The sequence below is a fragment of the Anolis sagrei genome, chromosome X (assembly GCF_037176765.1).
Source record: "Anolis sagrei isolate rAnoSag1 chromosome X, rAnoSag1.mat, whole genome shotgun sequence".
In the NCBI taxonomy this organism is placed as follows: domain Eukaryota; kingdom Metazoa; phylum Chordata; class Lepidosauria; order Squamata; family Dactyloidae; genus Anolis; species Anolis sagrei.
In genome coordinates, this window is record NC_090034.1 from 49565335 (window position 1) to 49582641 (window position 17307).

At 38.1% G+C, this 17307-nt stretch overlaps 1 protein-coding gene across 1 annotated transcript; it reads right to left on the minus strand.

The window, feature by feature from the left end:
* Window positions 1–5513: 5513 nt before the first annotated feature.
* Window positions 5514–17306, minus strand: RNF185 (ring finger protein 185). Its single transcript, XM_060785205.2, has 7 exons — window positions 17171–17306; window positions 10082–10224; window positions 9183–9201; window positions 8384–8496; window positions 7865–7919; window positions 7311–7428; window positions 5514–6522 (listed from the first exon to the last, which is right to left on the minus strand). Exons 2-7 carry the CDS (start codon window positions 10222–10224, stop codon window positions 6425–6427), a joined length of 546 nt encoding a protein of 181 aa, XP_060641188.1. The 5' UTR covers window positions 17171–17306; the 3' UTR covers window positions 5514–6424.
* Window position 17307: the final 1 nt, after the last annotated feature.

The following is a 17307-nucleotide window of genomic DNA, read 5'->3' on the forward strand; positions in this document are numbered from 1 at the left end:
CAAAGAGATTCTCTCACAAATCCCGCAACAACAAACCAGGGATGAGCTTGCAGCACTGCCTAGTTTGGAAGAAGTCAGCAACACCATCAGCCAACAAAAAAATAACAAAGCCAGCGGACCTGATGGGATCCCTGCTGCACTCTTTAAAGAGGGAGGACCTGAGCTGACACAACAACTCCACCAGTTCATCAAAAAAGTGTGGGTAACCGAGAAAATCCCAACAGACTTCAAGGACGCCACCATCATCACCCTTTTCGAAAAAGGGGAAAGACCAGACTGCGGAAACTATCGAGGTATCTCCCTTCTAACCTCAGCTGGGAAAATCCTCGTAAGACACCCTCCCAGAATCCCAGAACGGCTTCTGCCCCTCCAGAGGAACAGTGGACATGATTTTCACTGCATGACAAGAAAAAGGCAGGGAACAAAATCAACCTCTGTACATGGCATTCATTGACTTTGCAAAGGCATTCGACACAGTGAATCGCAGCGCTCTCTGGACCATCCTCCAAAAAATTGGGTTCCCTGATAAATTTTTGAGCATCCTGCAGCTCCTCCCTGTTGACATGATAGCAACAGTCTTAGACAGCAGTGGCTCCCAAAGTGACCCATTTAAGGTGGAATCAGGTGTCAAACAGGGAGGTGTTATTGCCCCAACCTTATTTTCCACTATACTTCACCTTGTTGATGGGAAGCTTCCCACTGGAGTGGAAATCATCTGTCAGACAGATGGCAAGCTATTTAACCTCAGCAGACTGAAAGCCAAAGCCAAGGTCACAACAACATCTGTATGCTGATGTCAACATAGTCTATGCATTCAGAAGAAGACTTAAAAGCCATTCTAAACACCCTTGCAGAAGCATACAAGAAGCTTGGCCTCTCATTGCACATCAAGAAAACCAAAGTTCTCTTCCAGCAGGTACCAGCCAATCCCTTTCCAATGCCAGAAAAATACCTTAATGGTGTAACAGCAGAGTTTGAGGACCGGGGCATCCGTAGGGAGACCAAGGTGCTTGTTTCCCAGTTTCTGGTTGGCTCTTCCGAAGCAGAACCAGAACAGGAAGCTATCGTCCTCCCAACCCTTGCAAAATGTGGACTGTCTATAGACTCCATCAGCATTGATTCCATCAGCATTACCTCCAAAAAAATCCTGCAAATCTCTTGGGAAGACAGGCGGACAAGAAGCAAAGACCACCAGCCTAGAAGTAATGCTCCTACCCCATCAACTCTGCTGGACCGGCTACGTTGTCCGAAGGCCCGAAGATCACCATTGTCTCCCAAAGCAGTTACTCTACTCCGAACTTAATGGGAAACGTAATGTTGGTGGACAGGAAAAGAGACTTAAAGATGAGCTTAAAGCCAACCTTAAAAACTGGCATAGACACAGAGAACTGGGAAGCCCTGACCCTTGAGCGCTCTAACTGGAGGTCAGCTGTGACCAGCAGTGCTGCAGAATTTGAAGAGGCACGAATGTAGGGTGAAAGAGAGAAATGTGCCAAGAGGAAGGCGCGTCAAGCCAACCCCGACCGGGACCGCCACCCACCTGGAAACCAATGCCCTCGCTGTGGGAGAAGATGCCGATCAAGAATAGGGTTCCACAGCCACCTACAGACCCACCCCCAGGACACTGAACTTGGAGGACCATCATCCTCGGACTACAAGGGATCGCCTAAGTAAGTAAGTAAGCTGGACTTGGTATAATATACATTCCATTATTCGATTGAAGAATAACAATGCTTAAAAGTATTAAAAACAAGAGGAAATATTTTCATATTTTCAACAATAATAGGTCAAAACATACCAAATATCTCACCTATGTCATCTCAGCAAAGCTAACTCCTACTTCCTCCCATGGCTATCATGAGTTGGAAGCGACATGCAATCTACTATTTAAATGGCAGTCCTCTTGCCCTGCTAGGATTGTGGGGGGGGGGGGGGGGGGGGTTGCGTTGCTGAGGGAATTGCCCTATGGTAATGAATTAAGTGAATCAAATTGTTGAAGAATTTTAGCTAATTGGTGTCTCCCAGCCTGACACCCTCAATCCTGACTTAATTGGCAGTAGCTACTGTGAGCAATGGGAGTCTATTCTCCTCCTGATCAGGACGCATGAGACTGAAGTTCCCACCTCCCTTCCCTCCAGCGATCTTGGATGTAACAGTCAAAAAGAGGATCCCTGCCAAAATTTGTACTCGTACGACAAATTGCTTGCAGGAAGAAAATGGGAATCTTAACCTGCTGCAAATTGATTGACAGGAGAATAGACCTTCCATTGCTCACAGTAGTTGCTACCTGGTAAGTCAGGACTTTTATGATTCCTGTGTATTCCCTACAAAAATGAAAATAAAGATATTGAGAACACGAAAAACAAGGAGGCGATAGGGCCTCTTCGAGGAGAAGATGGGGCAATGCTGACAGGGAGTAGGGAAAAGGCAGAACTACTTAATGCCTTCTTTGCCTCGGTCTTCTCACAAAAAGGAAGTCATCTTCAACCTCAGCAAGATGGAGTGGATGAGGGATTGGAGGACATCCAACCCCAAATTGGGAAACAAGTCGTCCAGGAATACCTGGCCGCTCTAAATGAGTTCAAGTCCCCAGGGCCAGATCAACTACACCCAAGAGTACTGAAGGAACTAGCGGAAGTCATTTCCGAACCATTGGCAATCATCTTTGAGAGTTCTTGAAGAACGGGAGAAGTTCCAGCAGATTGGAGGAGGGCCAATGTGGTCCCAATCTTCAAGAAGGAAAAAAAGGATGACCCAAACAATTACCGCCCGGTCGATACCAGGCAAGATTCTGGAAAAGATTGTTAAGGAAGTGGTCTGCAAACACTTAGAAACAAATGCGGTCATCGCTAATAGTCAACATGGATTTATCAAAAATAAGTCATGCCAGACTAATCTGATCTCTTTTTTCGATAGAGTTACAAGCTGGGTAGATGCGGGGAATGCCGTGGATGTAGCGTACCTGGATTTCAGGAAGGCCTTTGACAAGGTCCCCCATGACCTTCTGGCAAGGAAACTAGTCCAATGTGGGCTAGGCAAAACTATGGTGAGGTGGATCTGTAATTGGTTAAGGGGATGAACCCAGAGGGTGCTCCCCAATGCTTCCTCTTCATCCTGGAAAGACGTGACGAGCGGAGTGCCACAGCAGGGCTCCGTCCTGGGCCCGGTCCTGTTCAACATCTTTATTAATGACTTAGATGAAGGGCTAGAAGGCAGGATCATCAAGTTTGCAGACGACACCAAATTGGGAGGGATAGCCAATACTCCAGAGGACAGGAGCAGGATTCAAAACGATCTTGACAGATTAGAGAGATGGGCCAAAACTAACAAAATGAAGTTCAACAGGGACAAATTCAAGGTACTCCACTTAGGCAGAAAAAACGAAATGCAAAGATACAGAATGGGGGACAATGCCTGGCTTGAGAGCAGTACGTGTGAAGATCTTGGAGTCCTCGTGGACAACAAGTTAAACATGAGCCAACAATGTGATGTGGCGGCAAAAAAAGCCAATGGGATTTTGGCCTGCATCAATAGGAGCATAGTGTCTAGATCTAAGGAAGTAATGCTACCCCTCTAGTCTGCCTTGGTTAGACCACACCTGGAATATTGTGTCCAATTCTGGGCACCACAATTCAAGACAGATATTGACAAGCTGGAATGTGTTGAGGAGGGTGACTAAAATGATCAAGGGTCTGGAGAACAAGCCCTATGAGGAGCGGCTTAAGGAGCTGGGTATGCTTAACCTGAAGAAGAGAAGCCTGAGAGGAGACATGATAGCCATGTATAAATATGTGAGAGGAAGTCATAGGGAGGAGGGAGCAAGCTTGTTTTCTGCTTCCTTGGAGATTAGGACACGGAACAATGGCTTCAAACTACAAGAAAGGAGATTCCATCTGAACATTAGGAAGAACTTCCTGACTGTGAGAGCCGTTCAGCAGTGGAACTCTCTGCCCTGGAGTGTGGTGGAGGCTCCTTCTTTGGAAGCTTTTAAACAGAGGCTGGATGGCCATCTGTCAGGGGTGCTTTGAATACAATATTCCTGCTTCTTGGCAGGGGGTTGGACTGGATGGCCCATGAGCTCTCTTCCAACTCTATGATTCTATGATTCTACGAGTCAGTTGTGCACATGCAACTCCAGATTACAGATTTGTAACTGCAATTCGGAACTCAGTCAATGGTGCCAAAAGAACGGACCTTTTTCATATGCCATTGGCAGCAAGAATAATATGCAAAAGATGAAGAAAATGAAAGATATATCTCAAAAATGGTATGTTAAACATTGGGAGTTAGATAAATTGAATAAAATTACTTGGTGTGCACACATAAATATATGATATATAACATATTTATATATTGTTTATATAATAAAATAATTTTAATTATTTTTATAAGGACCCAATAAATATTTTTCCCAATTAAAAATACCTTTATTATCCTTCAAATGCATCCAAAAATATAAAAAATGAAAGAGGTGATATATATATTTAAATATATAAAAATGTTTTATATATATATGTTTTAATGCCAAAACATTTCATATTTTAACTGCAAATAATACAACAGACCAAAAATAATATTTTCATTGCAAATGAAATAATCTAAATAAGGAATAATAATAAACATTTTATTACTATTGTTTTGTTGTAAATGAAATCATTTGAATGTGGAAATTATATTTATAATATTTATTAATTCATTTGGCTTCCAAAATAATATTTTGTGAAAATAACATAATTCAACAAATAATGCAAATAATAATATTTTCTTTTTATTATCATTCATTATTGTCTTGCATTTATGCCATTAGGTCCCAGTGTTTCATTATGTTGTAAAAAATCCAAAAAATATTTCACATTTTTCACCATTTTTTCCATTGTAAAAATCCAGAGAAATATTTCCATTATTTTCCCAACTTTTTTATTACACAAATCTGGATAAATATTTTTCATTATACCTATTTTTTCATAGAATTTTTTTTTCATAGGAAAAATCCAAGGAATTTATTCACATTTCCACCGATTTTTTCATTGTAAAAATCCGGAGAAATATTTATAATTATTCTATCGATGTATTCATTGCAAAAATGTGGAGAAAGATTTCTAATTTATCTGTTGCAAAAACTTAGAGAAATGTTTCTAATTTATTCGTTGCAAAATCCAGAGAAATATTTCACATTTATTAGCCCGTTCCTTTTGTTGGAAAAATCTGGAGAAATATTTATAATTATTTCATTGCAAAAATCCAGGGAAGCATTTCTAATTACTCTACCAATATTTGTTGCAGAATCTAGATAAATATTTCTAAATTATTCATTGCAAACATTCAGAAAAAATATTGCATAGATCCAGGAAAAAATCAGAAAAAATATCTGTAATTTATTCATTGCAAAAATCTGGGGAAATGTTTATAATTATTCCATTACAAAAATCCAGAGCAGTGTTTTTTGCAAAATCTGGGGAAACATTTCTAATTTATTCATTGCACCAATCCAGGAAAATATTTCTAATTTATTCATTGCAAAAATCCAGGGAAATATTTCACATTTTTCCACCAATTTTTTCATTGCAAAAATGCAGGGAAATATTATTATTCTACCGATTTATTATTATTCTACAAATTTATTCATTGCAAAAATCTGGATAAATATTTCCATTTTTTTCATTGCATAAATCTGGAAAAATATTTCAAATTTCTTTTGTTGCAAAAATCCGGAGAACTATTTCATTGCAAAAATCTAGAGAAGCAATTCTAATTATTCTACCATTTTTTGTTGCAAAATCCAGGGAAATATTTCTAATTTGTACATTACAAAAATTCGGATAAAGATTTCAAATTTATTCATTGCCTATATTTGTGGAAATATTTCTAATTTATTCATTGCAACAATCTGGGGAAATATTTCACATTTCTGCCATTTTTTTGTTGCAAAAATCCAAAGAAACATTTCTAATTTATTTGATGCAAAAACCTGGAAAAATGTTTTGCATTTATTTGTTGCAAAAATCCAGAAAATATTTTTTATTGATCCACTGCAAAAAGTTGTGCACTGCAAAAATTGGAGAAATATTTCACATTGTTTTGCGAATCTTTTCACTGCAAAATGTGGAGAAATCGTTCTCATTTTTTCATTGCAAAAATGTGAAGAATGATTTCTCATTTCTTAGTTGCAAAAATCCAGATAATTATTTCACATCTTAAAGCAAATTTATTCGTTGCACAAATCCGGGGAAATAGTTTTGATTTATTCATTGCAAACACCTGGAGAAATATTTCACATTGTTTTGCAAAAATGCGATTTCTAATTTCTTCGGTGCAAAACCCGGAGAATTGTGTCACAGTTTGCTTTTGTTTTTTGCAAATTAATTGATTGCACAAATCCGGGGAACTGTTGCAAATGTTGGAGAAATGCAGGGGGTGGGCGAGGTCAGGCAATGAGGAGCCAGAACATGATGAGCAGGGCCACAAACAAGAAGAGGCGGGACAGGAACTGCTCGTCGATGTACTGCGGGGTCCCTGGGGCGGCTGCGGGAGGGAAGGAGGGAGGAAGCAATGGTTAGCACAGGCTGTTAGGAATTGTGGGTGTTGAAGTCCATAACACCTGGAGCGCCTGATGTCATGATCTCTATCACATGCCATCCAACTATCTGCCTTTCTGACCCATGGCACCATGGGCCAGAAAGGAAGACAGGACATATGAACCAGCCATAAAAGTCAATTGCCCCAAGGTGGAGGAGAGTGGGCTCTGGAATGTGGAAAGGGGCTAGCTCCAGGCACCAGGACTCCTGAGTGATTTATTATATTTTAGCTAGGACTATATAGATGGGCGGTAGTGCATGACTCTCATATTCCGAACATTAAAGACATTTGGTATCTTCAGCCCTTCTGTGTCTCTGCCTGTTTTTTCAGAGAAGACTGATCCACAGCAACACAAGTTGGAACTGAGAAACCTTACACCAGTGTTTCTCAACCTTCCTAATGCCCCTTAATCCAGTTCCTCATGTTGTGGAGACCCCCAACCATAACATTATTTTCATTGCTACTTCATAAATGTCATTTTACTACTGTTATGAACTGTAATGTAAATATCTGATATGCAGGATGTACACACTAAACCCCCATGATGAACAGAAAATACTGTTTTCTGATGGTCTTTGGCGACCCCTCTGACACCCCCTTGTGACCCCCCTCCCAGGAGTCCCGACCCTCAGGTTGAGAAACACTGCCTTACACCCAAGTTTGCCCATTCCTGGATTAGCACTTCCTCCTGGATAGCCTGTTCTCTCACTCCCAAACCATTCACATGGACGCACCTGGAGGGGGCCGCCCATCGTTGACGTTGAAGGCGGTGGCGAAGATCCCGAAAGGGAAGGCCCCAATCCCAAAAGACATCTGGAATCCCCCATCCCCGAAGCCAAAGCCCTGGAAGCCCTGCAGAAATAGGAAGGCAGCCAATAACTTTGTTCCAAAACTAAACATGTGACAAAATGGCCTCCTTGTGCTCTTTTCTTCCTCTTACTGTTACCCTACACCTATACGGACCTTTCCAGCAAACAGGAAGTGACCCAATGCTACTTCCCGTTTGACAGGAAGGGCGTTAGAAACTACAGAATCTGACATAAAAGCCTCCTTGTGTCCTCTTCCTCCTCCCACTGTTTTTCTACACCTTTGCACCAAACAGGAAGTGACCCAATACCACTTCCTGTTTTGGAATGAATGCATTCCGAACCCAAATGTGTGACAAAATGTCCTCCTTGTGCTCTCTTCTTTCTTCCACTGTTTTTTTACACCTACATGGACCTTTTCACAAAACAGGAAGTGACCCAATACTACTTCCTATTTATAGGCAATAGTGCAAATGGCTCACCCCTCGGTTTTCCGGTTCGGGCCTCTGTCCCTGAGGTCTCGGCGGGGTTTTCTCTCTGGAAATTAAGGATAATAATAAATATAAATAATATAAATAAAAAATGCAATATAATATTAACTCATTGATATAATAGTAAAATAAATATAATAACACAAAATAAATAAAATATAATATCTGATAATAAAGAATAAATAAATATAATATGAAATATAAATAATACTAATAAATGCAATATAACATTAATATACTAGTAACTGATATAATAGTAAAATAAAATACAATTATAATAAATATAAATAATATGATATAACTAAAGTAATAATAAAAGATACACTAATAAAAATTATAATATAAATATAATACTAAATAAATTAATAATTATAATACATAAGATAATAAATAAATATAATGTATAATATAAATATTAAATGCACTATAACATTAATATACTAATAACTAAAATAATAAAATATAACAAATAATAATAATCATAATGATGATGTCCAACCTCCCCCTCACCTGGGGTCCTGCTGCCCGGTGCTCCCCCTCCCATAAAGAGGGATGACTTTATCTCTGCTGATTCCTGCTTTGCACACCGGACACACTTGCCGGTTTGGACGGGTTTCTAGCCACTGGAAAATAAACGTATTATTTTATGATTAATATATAATTTTATTACATTTCTTTGTTAACTATTTTTATTATACGGTCATACTAATATTTGATTTTACTAGTTATATGATTCATTATATTAATATTATATTAATTAGTATTACTATATTGTATTTATTACAATATTTTATTATAAATATATATATTATTGTATTAATATGATTTTGCATTTATTAGTACTACTATATTATATTGATTATATATTATAAATATATTATTGTTATATTATTATATTTCATTATCATATTTATTTATATTGTATTTTAGTTTACTAGTTATATCATTTATTATATTGTTATATCAATATTGTATTGCATTTATTATTACTATATTATATTCATTACTATATGTTGTTATATTTATTGTATCTATTATAATTATATAAAATACTATTATTACTATATGATTATATTACATTTCATTATATTAATATTATATGGCATTTATAAGTATCACTATATATTTATTATTATATTACTATATTATATTACATTTCACTCTTATCATATTACTTTTATTTTTTATATGTATAGTTTATTGTTATTATGTTTATTATATTATAATTATAATATTACATTTGTTGTATTATTATATTATTACTATAGTCTCATCTTAATTATATTCATTCATTCATTCATTTCCTTACCTGGTGCAAACAAGGCCAGCTGTGAGGATGGATCCACCATAGAAAAAAAGGAGAAGAGAAAAGAAAGTGTCAGTCTAGATTCCCTTTGGGAACCCTGCTCTATTCAATTATATAGAATGAGATATGAAATACTCTATAATATAATAAATATACTATAATAATATAATGAAGTAATACCATAATTATTATACATTATAATGGATATATAACATAATCTAAAATGTTATAATAATGTATAACATTTATTTAGAATATATTTAATATTTAACATAAATATATTGACTTGGAATATCTAATTTAATATAACATTTATTATATTATCATTATTATGATTATAATAATATAAGGATAATAATACAATATCATAATAATAAATAATACCCTTACATGTTAATATAATGATAATGATCTATTATAACATGTGATCCAATTCAACAGCCAGCAGAGAGTGTGCTGTGGACTCATCTTGTTGTGTTTCAAATAATAATAATAATAATAATAATAATAGTTAAAAATAGTTAGGAAATAGAGGAAATCGGGTTATGACTTTACTGATGAGACGTGATGGGTTAGTTATATGGATGTATTGACGTTATATTGATGTATTGATGTGCTGTTATATTGATGTAGTTGCCTTAGTTACTGTTTTAAATGCTAGTGTTGTGCACTTTGTATATTGACCTGGTTGTAAACCGCACTGAGTCGCCTGCGGGCTGAGAGAGTGCGGTATACAAATAAAGTAAGTAAATAAATAAATAAATATTATTATTACTGTGAATAGCTTCATGATTTTTGTGAATATTTTAATGATTATTTCTGTGAATATTTTAATGCTATAATAATATAATGAAAGAACAATACTAAATGTACGACTAATAATAATGAGGAGGAGAACTGACCAGAAGAGGTGGCCGCAAAGGCTAATGACGGCATCCTTGGCGGTGTCCAGGCAGATGTTGCACTCGAAGGTACTGTCCTGCCCGCCCGGTCCCTCTCCGTTCGTGCTTGAGGCATTGCTACTGCTGCTGCTCAGGGTCGCCATCTTACATAAATGTAATAAGAATTATAATATATAATAATGCAATAATATAATATTAATATAATGATTACGTGTCTATACACATAATAAAAGCGAAAATGTGTATGTGGCGGAGGTGTCCACTTACACGGACAGTCTCCAGCCTCCAATAACCCACAGTTTGGAACAGCCACCAAAGCACTCCCTCCAAAGACATTGCAGGTTATAATGACCTCCGGAAACATGTCCAAGAGCCCTGCCAATATCCTCCACAAACACCATACAGCCCCCCCCCCCCCCAAGTGAAGGCTTTCATTGGGGGACAATTTCATCCTGGATTTTCTGTTTTTCCTCCAGAATGGACATCCCAGGGTTCCTTTGTATCTCCATGGGTGTGGAATTTGCATGACCACGCCCACTGCCTCTCCCTTAAGCCTTTCTTACCCTTTCCTATGGAACACAGAAAATAGAGGTATTGATCAGAAACCAAACAAGAGGTTTGGGGAGAATTCACCATGATTTATAGGAGTTGTAGTTCACCTAAATCCAGAGAGCAGTGTGGGTACCCAAACAATGACAGACCTGGACCAAACTTGCCACACAGACTCCCCATAATGCTCTTTACATCCTGGTGAAGTTTGGAGGACTGACCATGGGTGGTGGGATTTGCAGTACATTCACCCAATTCAGCTCCCACAGACCACTGTGAACCCCCCATGAATGACAGACCCGGACCAAATCTGGCACACAGACCCTTCATGACCCACTTTACATTCTGGTGCAGTTTGGGGGAGAATGGACTATGAATGATGGGCTTTGCAGTTCTTTCACACACATCCTGAGACTACTACGACCCCCATAAATGACAGACCTGGACCAAACTTGCCACAAAGACCCCCCCCCCCTCCATGGACAACTTTGCGTCTTGGAAAGTTTTGGGAGAGGATTGACCAAGGATGATGGGAATTGCAGTATCTTCACTCACTTCCAGCAACCACTGCAAACCCCCCCCCCCCCCCCCAAATGATGGATATGAACCAAATTTCCCACACAGACTCCCTATGATGCACTTTATGTCGGGTTGGGGAGGATGGACCACAAACAATTGGATTTGCAGTACCTTCACCCACTTCACACAGACACCCCCATGAATGACGGGCTTGGACCAAACTTGGGATACAAGACCCTCATGACCAACAGAACATACTGGAGGGGTTTGGGGAAGTAATCCGCCAGTGTGGGACTTGTAATACACCCTACATCTAGAGCTAGGGTCCTCAAACTTTTTAAACAGAGGACTTGGTCAAAGTCCCTCAAACTATTGGAGGGCCGAATTATAATTTGTTTTAAAAAAACATGAATTAATTCCTATGCACACTGCACATATCTTATTTGTGCAGAAAACACTTTAAAACAATAATACAATTGAAATGAAGAACAATTTTCACAAACATAAACTTGTGTTTCAATTGCTTTTGGCTGATGAGATAGGATTGTTGTTGTTGTGTGTTTTCAAATCATTTCAGACTTAGGTTGATCCTGAGCGAGGGCCGGGTTAAATGATTTTGGAGGGCCATATCCGGCCCCCGGGCCTTAGTTTGGGGACCCCTGATCTAGAGCATTCTGAACTCCCATCAATGACAGATCTGGCCCAAACTTTGAACACAGTACCCTGGTGACCAACATAGCAAGTTGGAAGAGTTTGGGGAAGGATTACCCCACCCTTGTGGGAGTTGTACTTCACCCTGCACCCAGAGAGCATTCCGAAGCCTCCAATAGCAGATCCGGAACACACGTGGCACACAGAACCTTGATGACCAACAGAACATATGATACAATAATATAATAAATAAATATATAAAATATATTCCAGGATGTTTCCTATATTATCTATTAATATTTGATATATTGTAATATTGTAATATATTATGATAATGATATTCTACAATAGATTATTATTATTATTAAAATAATGATAATCTAATCTAATAAATAATATAATACAGAAGTATAATATATTATTAAATCATATAATATCATATTATTATAATTATAACATTGCATTATAATATTTATTTATTATATTCTACTATATATACCATAGAATGAGATAGAAAACATCCTAGAATATAATAACAATAAATAATATAATGAAATAACAATAAATAAATAATAAAACACTAATACAATCATACCAGCCTAATATAATAAAATAATATAAGCTATAATATCAATATAATTATATAATACTATAAAAAGGTAATAATAAAAACTCATCTTACCTAAATTAACATGGAGAAATTCTAGTTGAAAATTCCTTTATTTGTATTTCAAAAAAGGATTTTTTTGTCAATTTCCATATAATAAAACCCAGGAAGGAATGCTTCCTCGAATGAAGAAGGAGATCAATATTCATTTCAAAGCTTACAGCATCATGATGATTATTCTAAAGGAATTCCCCAAAGAAATGCATTGGTTTCCCAGGAAAAAATACTCCAAGGAATATTATAACACCATTGAAACCTATTGCATCATAATGGCATTCATCAAATATATTGCCTTCTTTAAAGGATTTAAATATTAAATATAAATATTATATTAGTATATTTATTTATTTAAATATTTATTTATTTATTTAAATACTATAAATATCATTATCATTATTATATTATTGTAATATTCAAATTTATATTATTTATTTATTTATTTATTTATCGTGTCAGGGGCAACCAGACCATTGTAATACATTTCTAACAGAACAAAACAAACAAACTGACACAAAACAAAGTTTGCAAGCTTGGTAGTTGATTAAATGTCCTTTGACCAGTATCTGGCCACTTGGAGTGCCTCTGGTGTTGCCGCAAGAAGGTCCTCCATTGTGCATGTGGCAGGGCTCAGGGTGCATTGCAGCAGGTGGTCAGTGGTTTGCTCTTCTCCACACTCGCATGTCGTGGATTCCACTTTGTAGCCCCATTTCTTCAGGTTGGCTCTGCATCTCGTGGTGCCAGAGCGCAGTCTGTTCAGCGCCTTCCAAGTCACCCAGTCTTCTGTGTGCCCAGGGGGTAGTCTCTCATTTGGTATCAGCCATTGGTTGGGGTTCTGGGTTTGAGCCTGCCACTTTTGGACTCTTGCTTGCTGAGGTGTTCCAGCGAGTGTCTCTGTAGATCTTAGAAAACTATTTCTTGATATAAGGCGTTAATGTGCTGGCTGATACCCAAACAAGGGATGAGCTGGAATGTCCCTGCCTTGGTCCTTTCACTATTGGCTGCTACTTCCCGAGGGATGTCAGGTGGAGCAATGCCGGCTAAACAGTGTAATTTCTCCAATGGTGTAGGGCACAGACACCCTGTGATAATGTGGCATGTCTCATTAAGAGCCACATCTACTGTTTTAGCGTGGTGAGATGTGTTCCACACTGGGCATGCATACTCAGCAGCAAAGTAGCAAAGCACACAGGCAGAGGTCTTCACTGTGTCTGTTGTAATCCCCAGGTTGTGCCAGTCAGCTTTCGTATGATATTGTTTCTAGCACCCACATTTTGCTTGATATTCAGGCAGTGCTTCTTGTAGGTCAGGGCACGGTCCAGGGTGACTCCCAGGTATTTGGGTGTGCTGCCATGCTCCAGTGAGATTCCTTCCCAGGTAATCCTCAGAGCTCGGGGTGCTTGTCTGTTCTTAAGGTGAAAGGCACACGTCTGTGTTTTAGATAGTTGGTTTTCCCTGTAGTAGGCGGTAAGGACAACTTCGGAGAGCTTCTGTTCTACCATCTCAAATCTCCCTGCTTGAGCAGTAATATATTCTAATATATTCTACAGACAGCCTTGCGCCTCCACAAACAGGCTCTAGTTCCAAGTGTAGAGAAGCCTCCAAAGGCACTCCCTCAACTGACATTACAGGTTACAGCAGGCACCATGAACATGTATTCCAATCTTGGCCAATATCCTCCCCAAACACCATACTGCCCACAACCCAAGTGAAGGCTTTCATTCAGGCCAGGGCCGTAGCCGGGGTGTTGGGGGGGGGGGGGTGTTTAAGGGTTCTAAACACCCCACCCCACCCCGAAACCTGCTTCACTTATGAATTTTTAGCAAGTTTCCTTTTTAACCTGACACATTTAAGGGCAGGGTTGAACTTTTAAACCCCTCCCCCTCTCGCTACGGCCCTGATTCAGGGCCCATTTCATCTTAGATGTTTTGTTTTCCCTCCAGAATGGACATCCCAGTTCCACAGACCACTGCAACCCCCACAAATGAAAAGCCTAGACCACAAGACCAACAGAACATACTGGAGGAACATGTTACAGGATATGGATTTGTATAGTAAGTTTTGACAAGGATCATCTCCTATGTGGGTGTGTGTTGAGGAAGAACACCAGGACACTGAAGCAATTAAATGTGAGCCACTCCCTGATTAGTGTATATCAGGTGAAGTCTTTCTTGATGTATTCAGTGAGTGAGATGGTGTGTGAGAGAGAGGAGGTCTGATCAGATAATCAGAGACCAGATGGGATTACACTACAAGAATTGCTGACTATTTACCAAGAAAGAAGCAGCTAATGCATGTATTTAATGCATGGATTTTGTAAGTTATTTTTTCTGCAATGGACAATGTATATTTCCAAGGCTGGTGTGCTTTCTTTGTAAAGCTGCATATTTGACTACTCAAGAGTAAAAGTTATTTTTTCCTTCTACTCTGTGTGATTCAACTTAAGGGCTGGAGCTGGGAAGACTGCTGAGTAGCTTCCGTATAGACTAATAAACCGCAACAGAACACACATGGCACACAGAATCTTGATGGTCAACATACCAAATTTGGCTTCTACCCCTCTAATAAATACTGTTACTAGTTAACTAAATGATATTACCTAACACCTAGAATATATTAATAATAGAATCGAATATTAGTAGAATATAATAATATAATAATACAATAATGGAATATATAATACAGTAGAGTCTCGCTTATCCAACCTTTGCTCAACAAACATTCTGAATTATCCAATGCAGTCTGCCTCCTGCCCGGAGACACAACTGTTTCAATAAATTGCGATGTTTTGGTGCTAAATTTGTAAATACAGTAATTACTAAAGAACGTTATTGTGTACTGAGTTACTTTTTCTGTGAATTTGTTGTAAAACATGATGTCTGGTGCTTAATTTGTACAATCATAATATAATTTTACATTCATTCCTCCTTATTATCCAACATTTCATTGATACAACATTCTGCCGGCCCATTTATGTTGGATAAGTGAGACTCTACTATATTACCAGCTGTTAGGATTTCTGGGAGTTGAAGGCCAAAAACATCTGGGGACCCCAGGTTGAGAACCACTGCTTTAAAACCATGTTCACCCACTTTCACTGTACTGGAACCCAATTATCTAGTCATGCCAATGACTTTTTATACTTGACTAGTATGTTGTTTTTTCTTTTTCTCTCTTTATTTTTAACTTAATGTTGATATGTGTTATGCCCATGCTATTCACTAATAAAAATGAATCTTAAAAAAATTATAGAAGCATATATTAATAGAATAAAACTATAATATAATAATGTGATATTAATAAATACCATACTGTAATATATATATCTATATAAATAAAAATGTAATGTTCGTTTGTGGGATTAACATAACTCAAACACCACTGGACGACTTGCCACCAAATTTGGCCACAAGACACCTACTAACCCAAGGAGTGACCATCACTCAAAAAAAATGAGGTTGTCATTTAGGTATGAAATTTTATCTTGACATTTTAATGATGATATTTTTAGTTATCTTTTAACCTAATCAGGTTTGAATGTGTGTTGGTTCGCTGTTGTGGGGGTCTTGGGATGGTGATTGTTGTCTGTTTTTGATGTTGATGCGGTCAATAGACTTTGCTGCTGAGGTTGTCATTTGGGAGTTGTAGTTTCTGGGACTTATAGTTTACTTACAATCAAAGAGCATTCCGAACTCCACCAATGATGGAATTCAAACCCAAATATGGCACACAGGACTCCCATGACCAACAGAAAACACTAGAAAGGTTTGGTGGGCACTGACCTTGAGTTTGGGAGTTGTACTTCACCTACATCCAGAGAGCACTGTGGACTCAAACAATGATGGATCTGCACCAAACTTAGCACGAATCTTCCATATTGCCCAAATATGGAAACAGATGGAGTTTGGGGGAAATAGACCTTGACATTTGGGAGTTGTAGTTACTGGGATTTATAGTTCACCTACAACCAAAGAGCATGCTGAACCCCACCAACGACAGAATTGGGGCAAACTTCCCACACAGAATCCCCATACTTATGGCCATCCAGTCCAATTCCCTTCACCAGGACAAGAAAACGTAACCAAAGCCCTCCTGACAAAGAGCCATCCAGCCATAGATAGAGATATATATGATTGACACACACACAGATACAGTATCATAGATAGAAAGGAACCCCTATAGATGGACAATGATATATTTCATATGTTCCAGAGTAGGCAAACCAGACAATCTCCACATCAACACTGACAAAGAATCAGCAAGAAATACAGTTTACCCACAAGCAGAATGACATGACATATGTTAGAAACGAATACTTTCTAATTATTTTCCAGATCACCAGACTGGGCCACAGCGACGCGTGGCAGGGGACGGCTAGTATAGTAATAATATAATAGTAGAATAATACTACTAATAATTAGATTAATATAAGAATATATTATTAATAACATATAATAGTAGAATAATAATAATATGAGAATAGTGGAATATATAAATAATAGAATAGACTATAGCAATAATGATGGAATATATGAATAATATAATAGTAGAATAATAATAATATTACTATAATAATAGAAGAATGCCCTGTGGTAATAATAGAAGGAAATACCATTGGAAACCCCTCTAATAAATATATATAAGGAGGAGGAGGCTAGGCCGCAAAGCCTGCCTGGGCGTGAGGCATGCCTCTCAAGCCTACTCACCGAAAGTAGCCCCCTGCCTACTTCCCCTCACGCCGGCAAGCCTCCCCGCCAGCGACGCCTCCCGTTCTCCCTCCGCCGTCAGCTGATTCGATTAAGAGGGTTTTCCCGGAACCGGAAGTTACCAGGGACACTTTAAG